At 37.9% G+C, this 14,789-nt stretch overlaps 1 protein-coding gene across 7 annotated transcripts in view; it reads left to right on the forward strand.

Annotated features, from left to right (window-relative positions):
* INTS2 (integrator complex subunit 2) overlaps positions 1-14,789 on the forward strand; it is a 58,016-nt gene that overhangs the window by 29,089 nt on the left and 14,138 nt on the right. For 4 of the 7 annotated variants that reach the window (XM_027519777.1, XM_027519778.1, XM_027519775.1 and 1 more), the window contains exons 16-18: positions 5,574-5,678; positions 7,831-7,995; positions 9,115-9,328. In XM_027519777.1, the coding sequence (XP_027375578.1) occupies positions 5,574-5,678; positions 7,831-7,995; positions 9,115-9,328 (484 nt within the window). The remainder of the gene's footprint in view (positions 1-5,573; positions 5,679-7,830; positions 7,996-9,114; positions 9,329-14,789) is intronic. The other 3 variants (XM_027519779.1, XM_027519776.1, XM_027519774.1) reach the window with 1 other exon arrangement.

Raw genomic sequence — 14,789 nt, forward strand, 5'->3', positions numbered from 1 at the left:
GGCATGTGGGCTCAGTTGTGGCTCCCGGGCTCTAGAGCACAGGCTCGATAGGTTGTGGTGCATGGGCTTAGTTGCTCCGTGGCATGTGGGATCTTCCTGGATCAGGGATTGAATCCATGCCTCCTGCATTGTCAGGTGGATCCTTTACCACTCAGCCACCAGGGAAGCCCCTTATCTTCATTTAAAAACAAGCTCTGGCTGCTTTGTCTGCTTCTGTCCTGTTTCATATGAAATCTCTTTCTTTGTCATCAGCAAACAAGACCTATCTTGTGATACTTGGAGACTGTAATGTTCAGTGGCTCTAAATTCCTGCACTTGAAGTTTTTCTTTGCACTTGATAGTTAATTATTGTCTTCCCAGAAGAAAGTTAACTCCACCTGCCTCTTTCAAAATTAGAAACTTTTAAGCACTGACAGATGTTATTTCTTGGCAGCTTGAAGTTTCAGTACTGTAAAATTGAGTTTGACCAAAAAAGGTTCTAACAGTAATATGATCATCCTATGGAGTAAAAGTATAAGAATTTTAAACTTATTTCATTATTTAGCTAATTGCTTACCTATCTTACCAGCTTCCCTGGTGGCTCAGACGGTAAAGCGTCTGCCTGCAATGCGGGAGACCCAGGTTCTATTCCTGGGTAGGGAAGATGCCCTGGAGAAGGAAATGGCAATCCACTCCAGCACTCTTGCCTGGAAAATCCCATGGACAGACTACAGTCCATGGGGTCCCAAAGAGTTGGACACGACTGAGGACTTCATTTTACTTATCTTACTTAATGCAAAAGAACTGTTTTTTAAAATAAAATATTTATTAAAAGAGTGTTTTACTGAAGAAAATTGAGGAAGTGAGAAAAGTACAAAGACCAGAGTATAAACCACCCATAATTCTACTGCCCAGAGATAATCACCATAGAATTTTGCTAGGGAAAAAAACCCTTCAGTCTTTGTATGTGTGATAACCTTCATAAAGTTTGGAATCATAAGTTTTTAATCTACCCTTTTACTTAAGACTACACTTTAAGCATTTGGCCTATTACAGTACATTTTTTGAAACATGATTTTTAATAGCTGTATAATATTTCTTCATAAATGTGTACCATTACTTAAAAATACCTTATTATTGGAGATTGTTTCTACATTTTGCCATTATAGAGACTGGCGGAATGAATATCCTTAGAGCTAACTCTGTATACAGATATAATTATTTATTTCTTTAGGACAGAACTACTAAATCAAAGATTTTTGAATTCCAGTGTTTAAAAAATGAATTGTCATACTGTTTTCCAGATAGTTTTTACCATTACAGACATTTTGTAGAAGACATATGTATAAGACATTTGTATAGGATGTGAGTACCAATTTTTTTGCATTCACAATGATAGCAGTTGGGTGTTATCATTTGTTTATGGTATATTTTGATTATAGAATTCTGAGGAGAGGAGACGCTTTGAAAGTAAGGTACTAACATTATATGACTAATCACTTACATTTTCTTTTAGGATATTATTTCATTTTTAAAATTTACATATGCCTTTAATTAATTTATGTATGTCCACCTCCCAGCAGTAAAAGCCCTGAGTCCTAACTACTGGACCACCAGGGAATTCCCTGAAATATTTTTTTCTTTTAAAATTATTAAAATGTAAGATTCATGAAGTTATCAAGTATGGGATACAGACTGGCTTCCCAGGTGGCCCAGTGGTAAAGAATCTGCCTACCCATACAGGTTTCAGTCTTTGGGTGGGAAAGATCCCCTGGGGGGAGGGCACGGCAACTCTCTCTAGTACTCTTGCCTGGAGAATGCCATGGACAGACACGCCTGGCAGGCTACAATCCGTGAGGTCGCAAAGAGTTGGACGTGACTGAGCACACATACGTGGATACAGATTCAGTTTAAAATTTTTTTTTCATTTTATGCATTTATTTATTTATGTTTGGTTGTGCTGAGTCTTCATTGCTGCGTGGGCTTTTTCTCTTGTGACGAGCAGGAGCTACTCTGTAGTTGCAGTGTGAGGGTTTCTCATTGTTTTGGCTTCTCTTATTGCGGAGCATGGGGCTCCAGGGGACTTGGGTTCAGTAGTTGTGCACAGGCTTAGTTGCTCCGTGGCATTGTGATCTTCCTGGATTGGGGATCAAACCCTTGTCTCCTGCATTGGCAGGTAGATTCTTTACCATTGAGCCACCAAGGAAGCCCCTACTTGTTGTTGTTGTTTTTAAATAATTGGTTATTTGTCAACATCACAAAGCGAATAACCTGTCATTTTCCTATTAATTTGGAAAGTTGCTCTGATGTATATTGAAGTTTTATTACAAACCTATGTCTGTTTTTTTTTTTTTTTTTGGTTAGGCATTTCCAGTCCCTTTCACAATTATTGTTCTTGTTCAATATTTCTGTCCATTTTCACGTATATAATCTTGCACATGAACTCTAAGATTTTGTAAAATTCCATAGAAGAAAATTATATTTGGATTTTGGTTAGAATTATGTTACGCTAGAATTAATTTCGGAGAAGGCAATGGCACCCCACTCCAATACTCTTGCCTGGAAAACTCCATGGACGAAGGAGCCTGGTAGGCTGCAGTCCATGGGGTCGCTAAGTTGGACACGACTGAGCAACTTCACTTTCACTTTTCACTTTCATGCATTGGAGAAGGAAATGGCAACCCACTCCAGTGTTCTTGCCTGGAGAATCCCAGGGATGGCGGAGCCTGGTGGGCTGCAGTCCATGGGGTCGCACAGAGTCAGACACGACTGAAGCAACTTAGCAGCAGAATTAATTTAGAAAGAATACATCTTTACAACAAAAGTCTTTCTAGCTATGAATATGAAATATTCATATTCATCTAGCTAGGAATATGAAATAATTTTTTTGAAGACTTATTTTGGGTCAGCTGTGCAGCTTGCAAGATCATAGTTCCCTAACCTGGAATCAAACCCATCTTCCCAGCAGTAAAAGCCCTGAGTCCTAACCACTGGACTGCCAGGGAATTCCTTGAAATAATTTTTCCTTTAAATTATTAAAATGTGAGATTCATGAAGGCCAATTTTTATCTTTTTTTGCTACTATGTCAATGAGTTGGACAGGACTGAGTGACTTTCACTTACTTACTCATTTAGAATATTACTTGATACAGAGTAATCACTTAATACATTTTTTAAATGTGTGAATTTATTCAAATTATTTTTCTATGTCAATTAAACTTTGTATATACTTTGTATAATTTTTTCTTAAAGTGAAGTTGCTCAGTTGTGTCCAACTCTTTGGGACCCCATGGGCTGTAGCCTACCAGGCTCCTCTGTCCATGAAATTTTCCAGGCAAGAATACTGGAGTGGGTTGCCATATCCTTCTCCAGGGGACCTTCCCGACCCAGGGATCGAACCCAGGTCTCCTGCATTGCAGGCACACGCTTTACCATCTGAGCCACCAGGAAGGTATAGACGTTTACTTTGGGTTAGTCAGGCTCTGAATTTCTTAGAGTACCATTTTAAAAAACTTTATCAAGGGAATACTTTTTCAGCAGTTACTGAGATAATTTGGTCTATTTATAGAATTTGTTGTATGATTGATATCTGTATTTCTGGAGTGGGCCCTACTTGCTCTGGGTATATTATTCTTTTAGCATGGAGCTAGATTTGATTTTTCTTTTTTTTTTTAATATGATTTTTTCCCATCTGTGTTTAAGCAAGTGAAATAGGCCTTTTTTCTCTTCTTTTTTTCCTGGCTTTAGTTTACACTAATTTCATAAATGAATTAGGTTTCCATAGGAATGTTTTCAGGATTAAAATGTTACAGAAGCTAAGGGCAATGTAACTTTTGTTTCTGATTGTTACTGGTCTATAGAAATGCAAGAGATTTTTGTGTATTTAATTTTATATCTTGCAACCCTACTGAATTTATTAGTTTTCACAGTATTTTTTCCTTTTTTCTTTTCTTTTCTTAATTCTTGTTACCTTGACGGAACTTTGATGTCCAGAAAAGCTTCCTCAGCCACTCTTTTACCAGCCAACTCTACTTCGTTCTTTAGGAAATTATTTGGAGAAGGAAATGGCAACCCACTCTGGTACTCTTGCCTGGAAAATCCCATGGACGGAGGAGCCTGGTAGGCTATGGTCCATGGGGTCACACAGAGTTGGACACGACTGAGCGCCTTCGCTTTCTTTTCCTTCAAAAATTTGTTGAGCTTTACAGTGTATGGCACAAAGGCATACCCCGTAAGGTGTTCCTTGAATGTTGGCCCCTCATCTTACTATGGAAGCCCCAAGTATTCTTTCACCTCAGCATTTGCATGAGAGTCATTTACACATTTATGGGCTGAAATATTTGTCATTTTTACCACTTTTTTTTTTTTAGTTCTAACAGTTTTTTGATAGAATCTTTAAGATTTTCTGTATAATGCCATATCTGCAAATACTTCTTCCTTTCCAGTTTGGATGGTGTTGGAACCAGAATTTGATTGTACTGGAAGCTGTGTTTTTTTAAATTGTGTTTTGAGGTACATTCTTACCCAGTTCATAAAAGATTGGTGTAGAAAACTGGAATGCTAATTCACTGACTTGCAAGGGGTATCATGTCTAATCAAGAGGTGTATTGTATATTTAGACAATGATTCTCAACCTTTATTGTAACGCTTGCACTCATATACTTCTTAACTTCAATCAATAAAAATTTGTTGAGCTTTACATTATGTGGTTTGTATTTGGAAAAGAATAAGTATACTGGATATAGTTTTTCAAACTATGGACAACCTGGTTGAGATGCTCATAAGTTCTGTTGTACATGCAAAGCAGCTTGGAATAAGATAAGGGTGTCAGGCAGATAGCATATGGTGGAGATGAGACAGAAAGTGTTGACTGGCAAGGACCTTTACCCTGGGGGTCTGGAAATCCATGGATCCAGATATTTGAGCTTGGATCCAGAGACACATTATCTGGCCAAATCTGAATTTAAATAAGAAGACTATGGCACCAACGTGAAGGATGGTTCAAAAAGAAGAGGAATTGGAGTCTGGAAAATTGAAAATTGAACCACAGTAGTTATTTAAATAAATGATGAGTAGGTATTGAATTAGGATAGCAGAAAAAGAATAGAAATTAAGGTGGATTTGCTTAAAAAAAAAAAAAAAAGATGGACTTAGTTGAAGGTAGAAGTTGTAAGAGAAGAAAGTCATTCATACAGAGTCAGTCACCACTAATAGATAATATGATTAAGGCTGTTGGCATCATCAAGCTTTAAGCCATGTGGTCATGACTGCATTTGTCTCCTAATTAGGTTTGGGGAGTTTCTCTTCTATTTTTTCAAGAGTAGGACACTTCTGCAGGTGGCTTCTCTCACTCATGATTTTCCTTCCCACTGGTTTCAGTTTCAGGGCATTTTCCAGACCTTGCCCTGAAGTATGTTCTTGCTCGTCATATGTATTCACTGCTTTGGTGTGACTCTTCATCTTTTATGAGCTATATTTACAGATTAAGTGAACTAAGAGTAATTTGACAGTGTATTTGTTCCCATTTGTGTTGAAGGTTAAGATTTATGTTGTTTCTAACGTTGTATCTTACATTTCTTATTTTTGACTGACAGCTGCCATGCAAAGAAAACCCAAATCATATTCATCTTCTTTAATGGATCAGATTCCTATCAAATTCCTTATTCGACAGGCTCAAGGACTTCAGCAGGAGTTGGGAGGTATTTGTTTTCTTTGCTTTTTACTGGTAATGTTTATTGGTAAAAAATACCTACTTTTTTTAAAATTTAATTTTTATTTTATTTTTTTTAGCACCAAAACATTTTGTATTGGGGTATAGCCAATTAACAGTGTGATATTCTCATTTGAACAGTGAAGGGACTCAGCCATACATACACATGTGTCCATTCTCCCCTGAATGCCCCTCTTATCCAGGCTGGCACATAACATTGAGCAGAGTTCCATATGTTATACAATAGGTAAAAAATACCTACTATATGTAAGATTACAAAGTGTAATAGGTGCTCAAAGCTAAACATTCAATTTAAGAGTGAATTTCTCTTTACTTTCCTTGCTGTCTTACTCCCTGAAAACTATTTCCCACCCCCGAGGCCCCAGCTATTTCCTTTTGGTATGTGGTTTCACATATTCTTTGCTACAGGTTGAACCATAAGAGATTACAACTATTCAACTATTTTTGACCTCTGAAAATGCAGTTTCATGTGGTTGAAGCTAATAGAAACACACACAAGTACAAAAATCTTTTTTTGAGCTCTAAATGCTATCATACTGTATTTCTTCTTGACTTGCTTTCTTCTGTTGGAGTCTTGGAGATCTTATCATGTCGCTACATGTAGATCTACATTATTGTTTTTAATTGCTACATAACATGCCAAAGCATGAAATTACTATAATACTTTTACTGTAAAACTGTCAAGTAGAAATATAGTAATATTTTTTGAAATTCAATTTTTTTTCTTAAGTTAACAGCTTTTTATAATGTTTGAATGTATGGATTTTTTTTCTCTTTGATTTGTTTCTTTGAAGCTCAGATTTTCTTTTTCTGTCTTTATTATGGTTGATTTCAAGGGTGAACATGAACTTTCTTTGGTCTTCTTTAGCCAGATGTCTGCATTTATTTATATCTTTGCATAATCTCTTTTCAGAGAAGTGATGTTATATTTTGCAGCATTTGGTAACTAATGTTGCAACTAATAAAGGGATTATGTAATGTAGACTAATTTGTACTATTACAAGCAGTCGTTTTTGTGATCTTCCTGACTATACATATATTTGTGCATTTAAACTTTAAAATAATACCACTTGTGATTGTTACCGTGTCTTTTTCACAGAAACATTTATTTTAAGCAGTTTCTATGGGAAAGGCAGTAGATACTTATCCCTTTGGGGGCTAAGCAGTGGTTTGACTTGATCTAAGTTGCATATTAAGTGGGTGATCAAATCTAAAGTACTTTTATTACTGCTGATACTCTTATTGCTGGCTCTCGCAACTGGGAGATGATGATAATTGTATAGTAACAACATTTATTAGGTAAATAACATAGTACTTCATCTGTGTAAATAGGCATTATCATCATTTGTTTTTCATTGCTGATGTTATACAATAATAATAATAATGAGTAGTCAAGCTGTGCTGTAAGCAAGTTTAGAAAGGTCCCAATGCTTTGAGCTTCCTAACCCTTCTTAAAAGAAAACAATTGCACCCTCTTGTGGGTATCATCAGTACTGCTTGGGTTGGCTTACACAGCTGTGTGACTTTAGGAACATTATTAATATAAATATCTTTCAGCCTATTTCCTTACAGTAGAACAGAGACAATGCTGCTTACCTTGTAGGAATGTTAGGGTGAAATGAGAAAATGTACATAAAGTGTACATTTAGGCACTCAAGTTGGGCAACTTTAATTTTACCCATGTATAGCAATGATTCTCAACTGGGTTGGAGGAGAGGATGTGTTCTCTTGTAGAAGTCTATCAGAATTTCTGAGTGAGGCCTTTTTCAAACCATATGTGATCTTTCCCAAATGAACCTTTTTTTCCCTTCTCTTTTTTTCCTCCCTACTCAACTCTTGAGCTACTGCTACTTTTATGCTGGAATAGGTTGGAAGAGAGCTTGAGAACTTTCGATAAAAGTAGTGGTTTCCAGCTTCCTGTGTATCCGTTCAAATGGGGATCTTGATTTAAGCAAAGTCCCTGACTCAAGTACTGAATAGAAGTTCTCAGACTGTAGTGTGCATGCATAAGAAGTGCAGATTCCTCTGGCTGGTAGAAAATGAACGGGAAAGGCGAAAGAGGAAAGACAGTTTGATGTTTAAGAATGAAGAATCCGATTGACATCTTGTACATTTTCAAGGGTTGCATTCTGCTTTACTTCGTCTCCTTGCAACCAATTACCCACATTTATGCATCGTGGATGATTGGATCTGTGAAGAGGAAATCACAGGGACGGACGCCCTGTTAAGGAGAATGCTTCTGACTAATAATGCCAAAAACCACTCTCCTAAACAGCTTCAAGAAGGTACAGTAAACTGATCACTCCTTTTACCCCTTTAGTAGTACAAAGAGGTGTTAGCCCCATTGAAATCTTAGAATCATGCAGAATTTTCCAGGAGATAGAGCAGTGTTTTGGTGACTATATAAAGTAATTCTCTTTGAGTGTAAGGATTTTTAACCCCTTTTTTTTTCTGACATGCTTGCATCTGTCTCCTCATAGGGTCTACATTACATCAATAAACAGGTCATATGGTTTAGGAAGTTCTTAAAACCAGTCAGAAATAAGTGCCATGATGTGGATGTATGACAGAAAACCAGTATTGCAAAACAATCATCAATCAATTAAAAATGAATAAGTATATATAAAAAAATAAGTGCCACAGAATAGAAAACAATGTATTTGCTGTTAATGGATAATGTTCTAGGTTAGCACTGTCAAATAGAAATAGGATGTGAACTACACATAATTTTAAACTTTCTATATAATTTGCCACATTCAAAGAGTTAAAAAAAAACAGGCAAAATTAATTTAAATAATTATTTTACATAACCAAGTATATCTAATGTATTATCATTTCATCATGTAATCAATATAAAAACTGTTAGATATTTTACTGGTTTTCCGTACTAAGTCTGTGTGTTTAAACTTACAGCACATCTCAGTTTATATTAGCCACGTTTCAAATGCTCAGTAGCCAAAAGTGCTTAGTAACTATTCTATTGAAGGATCGCAGTTCTAGATTTTTTTTTATTAACAGCTGCTTACAGCCCATAAAGGGCTACCTGAAGGAAGGTGTCAAGAAATTTGAATTTTTCAAATGAATGTTAATACCAAAAGCAATACTTGGGTATGTTTCGTGGTCAGCCAATAATCAGTGCAAATCATTGTCTTTCTGTCACTGTCACTACTGTGATTTTTCGGATGAGATTTTTTGTTGTTGTTGTTCTTTATGAAATAACTGCACTTTAACATGAATTTTTCTTAAGGGCCTAATTTTAAGTGTGCCCACGACTATGGCTAGGACTGAATGTTTTACTTTCTTTAAAGCAATATTGCTTTCTTGATTTGTTTGGCCTATAGTGTGATAGAACAATATTTGCTTTCCATTTGGTAAGCTATGTGGTAATTAGATTGTGACGGCAGTTTTCCTTTTAGCATTTTCAGCTGTCCCAGTAAGTCACACACAAGTGATGCAGATTCTAGAACACTTGACTCTACTTTCTGCCAGTGAACTTATACCATATGCAGAAGTATTAACATCCAATATGAATCAGCTGTTGAATTCAGGGGTTCCACGGCGAATTCTTCAAACAGTCAATAAACTCTGGATGGTTCTGAATACTGTGATGCCTCGGAGGTAATTTCAATGCTCTGTTACATGTAATAGATAAGTGTATAGCAGTGATTGTATACAATAACCTAAGCTGAAATGTTGAAAAAAATTGTTAAAAAAACCTTTTTGACAATATAAATCCTTTCTGAAGACTACTGATTAAAGGGCTGTTATATCTGTTAAGGAAAATAATACATTTTATCTTAACACAAAAACTTTCATGTATTTCCAACTTGAGAAAGTTCTGTGAAAGGGAGTTGTGGTCATTTGTGCCTAATTGTGGTGTAGATTACCGTTGTGTCTTGCATCACTGCAGTGGTTCCAGAGTTTGCTGTACATTGAAATCTCCCAGAGAGCTTTCTAAACTCCTGATCCCCAAGTTGTATGCCATGCTAATTAAATCAGAGTGGAATGCTAGATTCATTATTTTGTCTTTAGTCACATAGGTCTCTGATGGTCCATGCTGCTGCTGCTGCTGCTAAGTCGCTTCAGTCATGTCCGACTCTGTGCGACCCCATAGACGGCAGCCCACCAGGCTTCCCCGTCCCTGGGATTCTCCAGGCAAGAACACTGGAGTGGGTTGCCATTTCCTTCTCCAAGGCACGAAAGTGAAAAGTGAAAGTGAAGTCGCTCAGTCGTGTCTGACTCTTAGCGACCCCATGGACTGCAGCCTACCAGGCTCTTCCGTCCATGGGATTTTCCAGGCAAGAGTACTGGCGTGGGGTGCCATTGCCTTCTCCGCTGATGGTCCATAGATTGCATCAGAAACAGTTGATCAGGTCTAAAAAAAAATTGGGCTGGATTTACCTGAGATTTTGATTCAGTAGGTCTGAGAATATCTATACATTTTAATTTTGATTTTTACTTATACCAAATTAATAACTGCACATAAGTTAAATAGTACATAAGGTCTGTCCCTACCTTCTCACTTTAGGCTATTGCTCCTCAGAGACACCTGTTTTCAGCTCTTTTATCTTTTAATTCTGACATTTATATCCCACCAGATATCTTAGTCATATGCTTATAATTACCATGATTATCTGATGTTCCAATTTAGAAATTATCTTTTGACTTCCTATTGTATAAGATAAAGATTGCACACACTTACCAGCTTCCCTATGAGTCCTTCTTCCCCCAACACATATCCTCCCTTCCTGCATTTCTCCCAACATAGTTATGTCAGAATTTTTGGTTAAAGAAATATTCAGTGTATATATTATCATGAGTTGTTGTTCAGTTGCTAAGTCATGTCCAACACTTTGAGATCCCATGGACTGCAGCGCGCCAGTCTTCCATGTCCGTCACTATCTCCTGAAGTTTGCTCAGATTAATGTCCATTGAGTTGGTGATACTATCTAACCATCTCATGCTCTGCTGCCCTTTTCTCCTTTTGCATTAAGTCTTTCCCAGCATCAGTTCAGTTTAGTTGCTCAGTCATGTCCAACTCTTTGCGACCCCATGGACCACGGCATGCCAGGCCTCCCTGTCCATCACTAAACCTGGAGTTTACTCGAACTAATGTCCAATCGAGTTGGTGATGCCATCCAACCATCTCATCCTCTGTCATCCCCTTCTCTTCCTGCCTTTAATCTTTTCCAGCATCAGGGTCTTTTCCAATGAGTCAGTTCTTTGCATCAGGTAGCCAAAGTATTGGAGTTTCAGCTTTAGCATCAGTCCTTCCAATGAATTTTCAGGACTGATTTTCTTTAGCATTAACTGGTTTGATCTCCTTGCTGTCCAAGGGATTCTCAAGAGTCTTCTCCAACACCACAGTTCAGAAACATCAATTCTTCAGTGCTCAACTTTCTTTATGGTCCAGCTCTCACATCCATACCTGACTACTGGAAAAACCATAGCTTTGACTATACGTACCTTTGTCAGCAAAGCAATGTCTCTGCTTTTTAATTTGCTGTCTAGGTTGGTCATAGCTTTTCTTCCAAGGAGCAAGCGTCTTTTAATTTCATGGCTGCAGTCACCATCTGCAGTGATTTTGGAGCCCAAGAAATAAAGTCTCTCACTATTTTCATTGTTTCCTCATCTATTTGCCATGAAGTGATGGGACCAGATGCCATGATCTTAGTTTTTTGAATGTTGAGTTTTAAGCCAGTTTTTTTCGCTCTTTTCTTTCACTTTCATCAAGAGGCTGTTTAATTCCTCTTTGCTTTCTGCCATAAGGGTGATGTCATCTGCATATATGAGGTTATTGATATTTCTCCCACCAATCTTGATGCCCGCTTGTGCTTCATCCAGCCCTGCATTTCGCATGAGGTACTCTGCATATAAGTTAAATAAGCAGGGTGACAATATACAGCCTTGACATACTCCTTTCCCAATTTCGAACCAGTCTGTTGTTCCATGTCCAGTTCTAACTGTTGCTTCTTGACCTGCATGCAAATTTCTCAGAGGCAGGTCAGGTGGTCTGGTATTCCCATCTCTTGAAGAATTTCCCACAGTTTGTTGTGTTCCACACAGTCAAAGGCTTTAGCATAGTCAATGAGGCAGAAGTAGATGTTTTTCTGGAATTCTCTTGCTTTTTCTGTGATCCAGTGGATTCTGGCAATTTGATCTCTGGTTCCTCTGCCTTTTCTAAATCCAGCTTGAACATCTGAAAGTTCTTGGTTCATGTACTGTTGAGGAGAATTTTGAGCATTACTTTACTAGCGTGTGGGATGAGTGCAATTGTGTGGCAGTTTGAACATTCTTTGCCATTACCTTTCTTTGAGATTGGAATGAAAACTGACCTTTTCCAGTCTTATGGCCACAGCTGAGTTTTCCAAATTTGCTGACATATTGAGTGCAGCATCATCTTTTAGGATTTGAAATAGTTCAGCTGGAATTCCATCACCTCCACTAGCTTTGTTCGTAGTGATGCTTCCTAAGGCCCACTTGACTTTGCACTCCAGGATGTCTGGCTCTAGGTGGGTGATCATGCCATCGTGGTTATCGGGTCACGAAGATCTCTTTTGTGTATTTCTTCTGTGTATTCTTGCCATCTCTTCTTAATATCTTCTGCTTCTGTTAGGTCCCTACCATTTCTGTCCTTTAGGTGCCCATCTTTGCATGAAATGTTCCCTTGGTATCTCTAATTTCTTGAAGAGATCTCTAGTCTTTCCCATTCTATAGTTTTTCTCTATTTGTTTGCATTGATCACTTAAGAAGACTTTCTTATCTGTCCTTCCTGTTCTTTGGAACTCTGCATTCAGATGGATATATGTTTCTTTTTCTCCTTTGCCTTTCGCTTCTCTTCTTTTCTCAGCTCTTTGTAAGGCCTCCTCAGACAACCATTGTGCCTTTTTGCATTTCTTTCTCTTGGGGATAGTTTTGCTTACCACCTCCTGTACAATGTTAAGAACCTCCATCCATGGTTCTTCTGGCCCTCTATTAGATATAATCCCTTAAATATATTTGTCACTTCCTCTGAATAATTGTAAGGGATTTGATTTAGGTCATACCTGAATGGTCTAATGGTTTTCTGTGCTTTCTTCAGTTTAAGTCTGAATTTTGCAATAAGGAGTTCATGATCTGAGCCACAGTCAGTTCACAGTCTTGTTTTTGCTGACTATATAGAGCTTCTTCATTTTCAGCTGCAAAGAATATAATCAATCTGATTTCGGTATTGACCATCTGGTGGTATCGTCTCTTGTGTTGTTGAAAGAGGGTATTTGCTATGAGCAGTGTGTTCTCTTGGCAAAACTCTGTTAGCCTTTGCCTGCTTCATTTTGTACTCCAAGGCCGAACTTGCCTGTTATTCCAGGTATCTCTTGACTTTCTACTTTTACATTCCAGACCCCTATGATGAAAAGGTCAGGGTCTTCCCAGCTTTGCCAAGTATTGGAGCTTCAGCTTCAGCATCAGTCCTTCCAATAAATTTTCAGGACTGATCTCCTTTAGGATGGTCTGGTTGGATCTCCTTGCCATCCAAGGGACTCTCAAGAATCTTTTCCAGCACCACAGTTCCAAATCATCGATTCTTTGGCACTCAGTTTTCTATAGTCTAACTCTCACATCCGTGCATGAGTACTGGAAAAACCATAGCTTTGACCATACAGACCTTTGTCAGCAAAGTGATGTCTTTGTCTTTTAATTTGCTGTCTAGATTTGTCATAGGTTTTCTTCCAAGGAACAAGAGTCTTTTAATTTCATGGCTGCAGTCACCATCTGCAGTGATTTTGGAGCCCAAGAATATAAAATCTGTCACTGCTTCCACTTTTCCCTTTCTATTTGCCATGAAGTGATGGTACCAGATGCCATGATCTTCATTTTTTTGAATATTGAGTTTTTAAGCCAGTTTTTTCACTCTTCTTTCACTTTCAAGAGGCTCTTTAATTCTTCTTTGCTTTCTGCCATAAGGGTGATGTTATCTACATATCTGATGTTGTTGATATTTCTCCCAGCATCTTGATTCTAGCTTGTGAGTCATCCAACTTAGCATTTCTCATGATGTACTCTGCATATAAGTTAAATAAGCAGGGTGACAATATACAGCCTTGATGGACTCCTTCCCCAGTTTTGAACCAGTCAGTTGTTCCATGTAAGGTTCTAACTGTTACTTTTGACCCACATACAAGTTTCTCTGAAGACAGATAAAGTGATCCGGTATTCCCATCTCTTGAAGAATTTCCCACAGTTTGTGTGATCCACACAGTCAAAGTCTATCCTAAAGCTTTGTCAGTGAAGCAGAAGTAGATGTTTTTCTGGAATTCTTTTGCTTTTTCTATGATCCAGTGGATGTTGGCAATTTGATCTTTGGTTCATTTGCCTTTTCTGTATCCAGCTTGTACATCTGGATGTTCTTGGTTCATGTACTGCTGACGCCTAGCTTGGGGGATTGAGCATAAGCTTTGTAGCATGCAGAATGAGTGTAATTGTGTGATAGTATGAACATTCTTTGGCATTGCCCTTCTCTGAATTTGGAATGAAAACTAAACTTTTCTAGTCCTGTGGCCACTGCTGAGTTTTCCAAATTTGCTGGCATATTGAGTGCAGCACTTTAAGAGCATCATCTTTTAGGATCTGAAATAGCTCAGCTGGAATTGCATCACTTCCACTAGCTTTTTTCATAAGTAGTGCTTCCTAAAGCCCACTTTATTTCACACTCCAGGATGTCTGGCTATAGGTGAATGACCAAACCATCATGGTTATCTGGGTCATTATGACCTTTTTTGTATAGTTCTTCTGTGTTTTCTTGTCTTAATCTCTTCTGCTTCTGTTAGGTCCTTACCAATTCTGTCCTTTTTTGTACTCATCCTGACATGAAATGTTTCCTTGGTATCTCCAGTTTTCTTGAAGAGACCTCTAGTCTTTCCCCTTCTGTTGTTTTCCTCTACTTCTTTGCATTGTTAATTTAGGAATGCCTTCTTATGAGCACATAAGTGTACTTTAGTTGAAGGATATGATAGCCTGTGATTATAATCTCTCTCTTATACAACTGTCCTCCTCTGCACCCCACATACAGACCTTGAGTTGTTTGCCTCTTGTCTGTTTA

The sequence above is a fragment of the Bos indicus x Bos taurus genome, chromosome 19, assembly GCF_003369695.1.
Source record: "Bos indicus x Bos taurus breed Angus x Brahman F1 hybrid chromosome 19, Bos_hybrid_MaternalHap_v2.0, whole genome shotgun sequence".
NCBI lineage: Eukaryota > Metazoa > Chordata > Mammalia > Artiodactyla > Bovidae > Bos > Bos indicus x Bos taurus.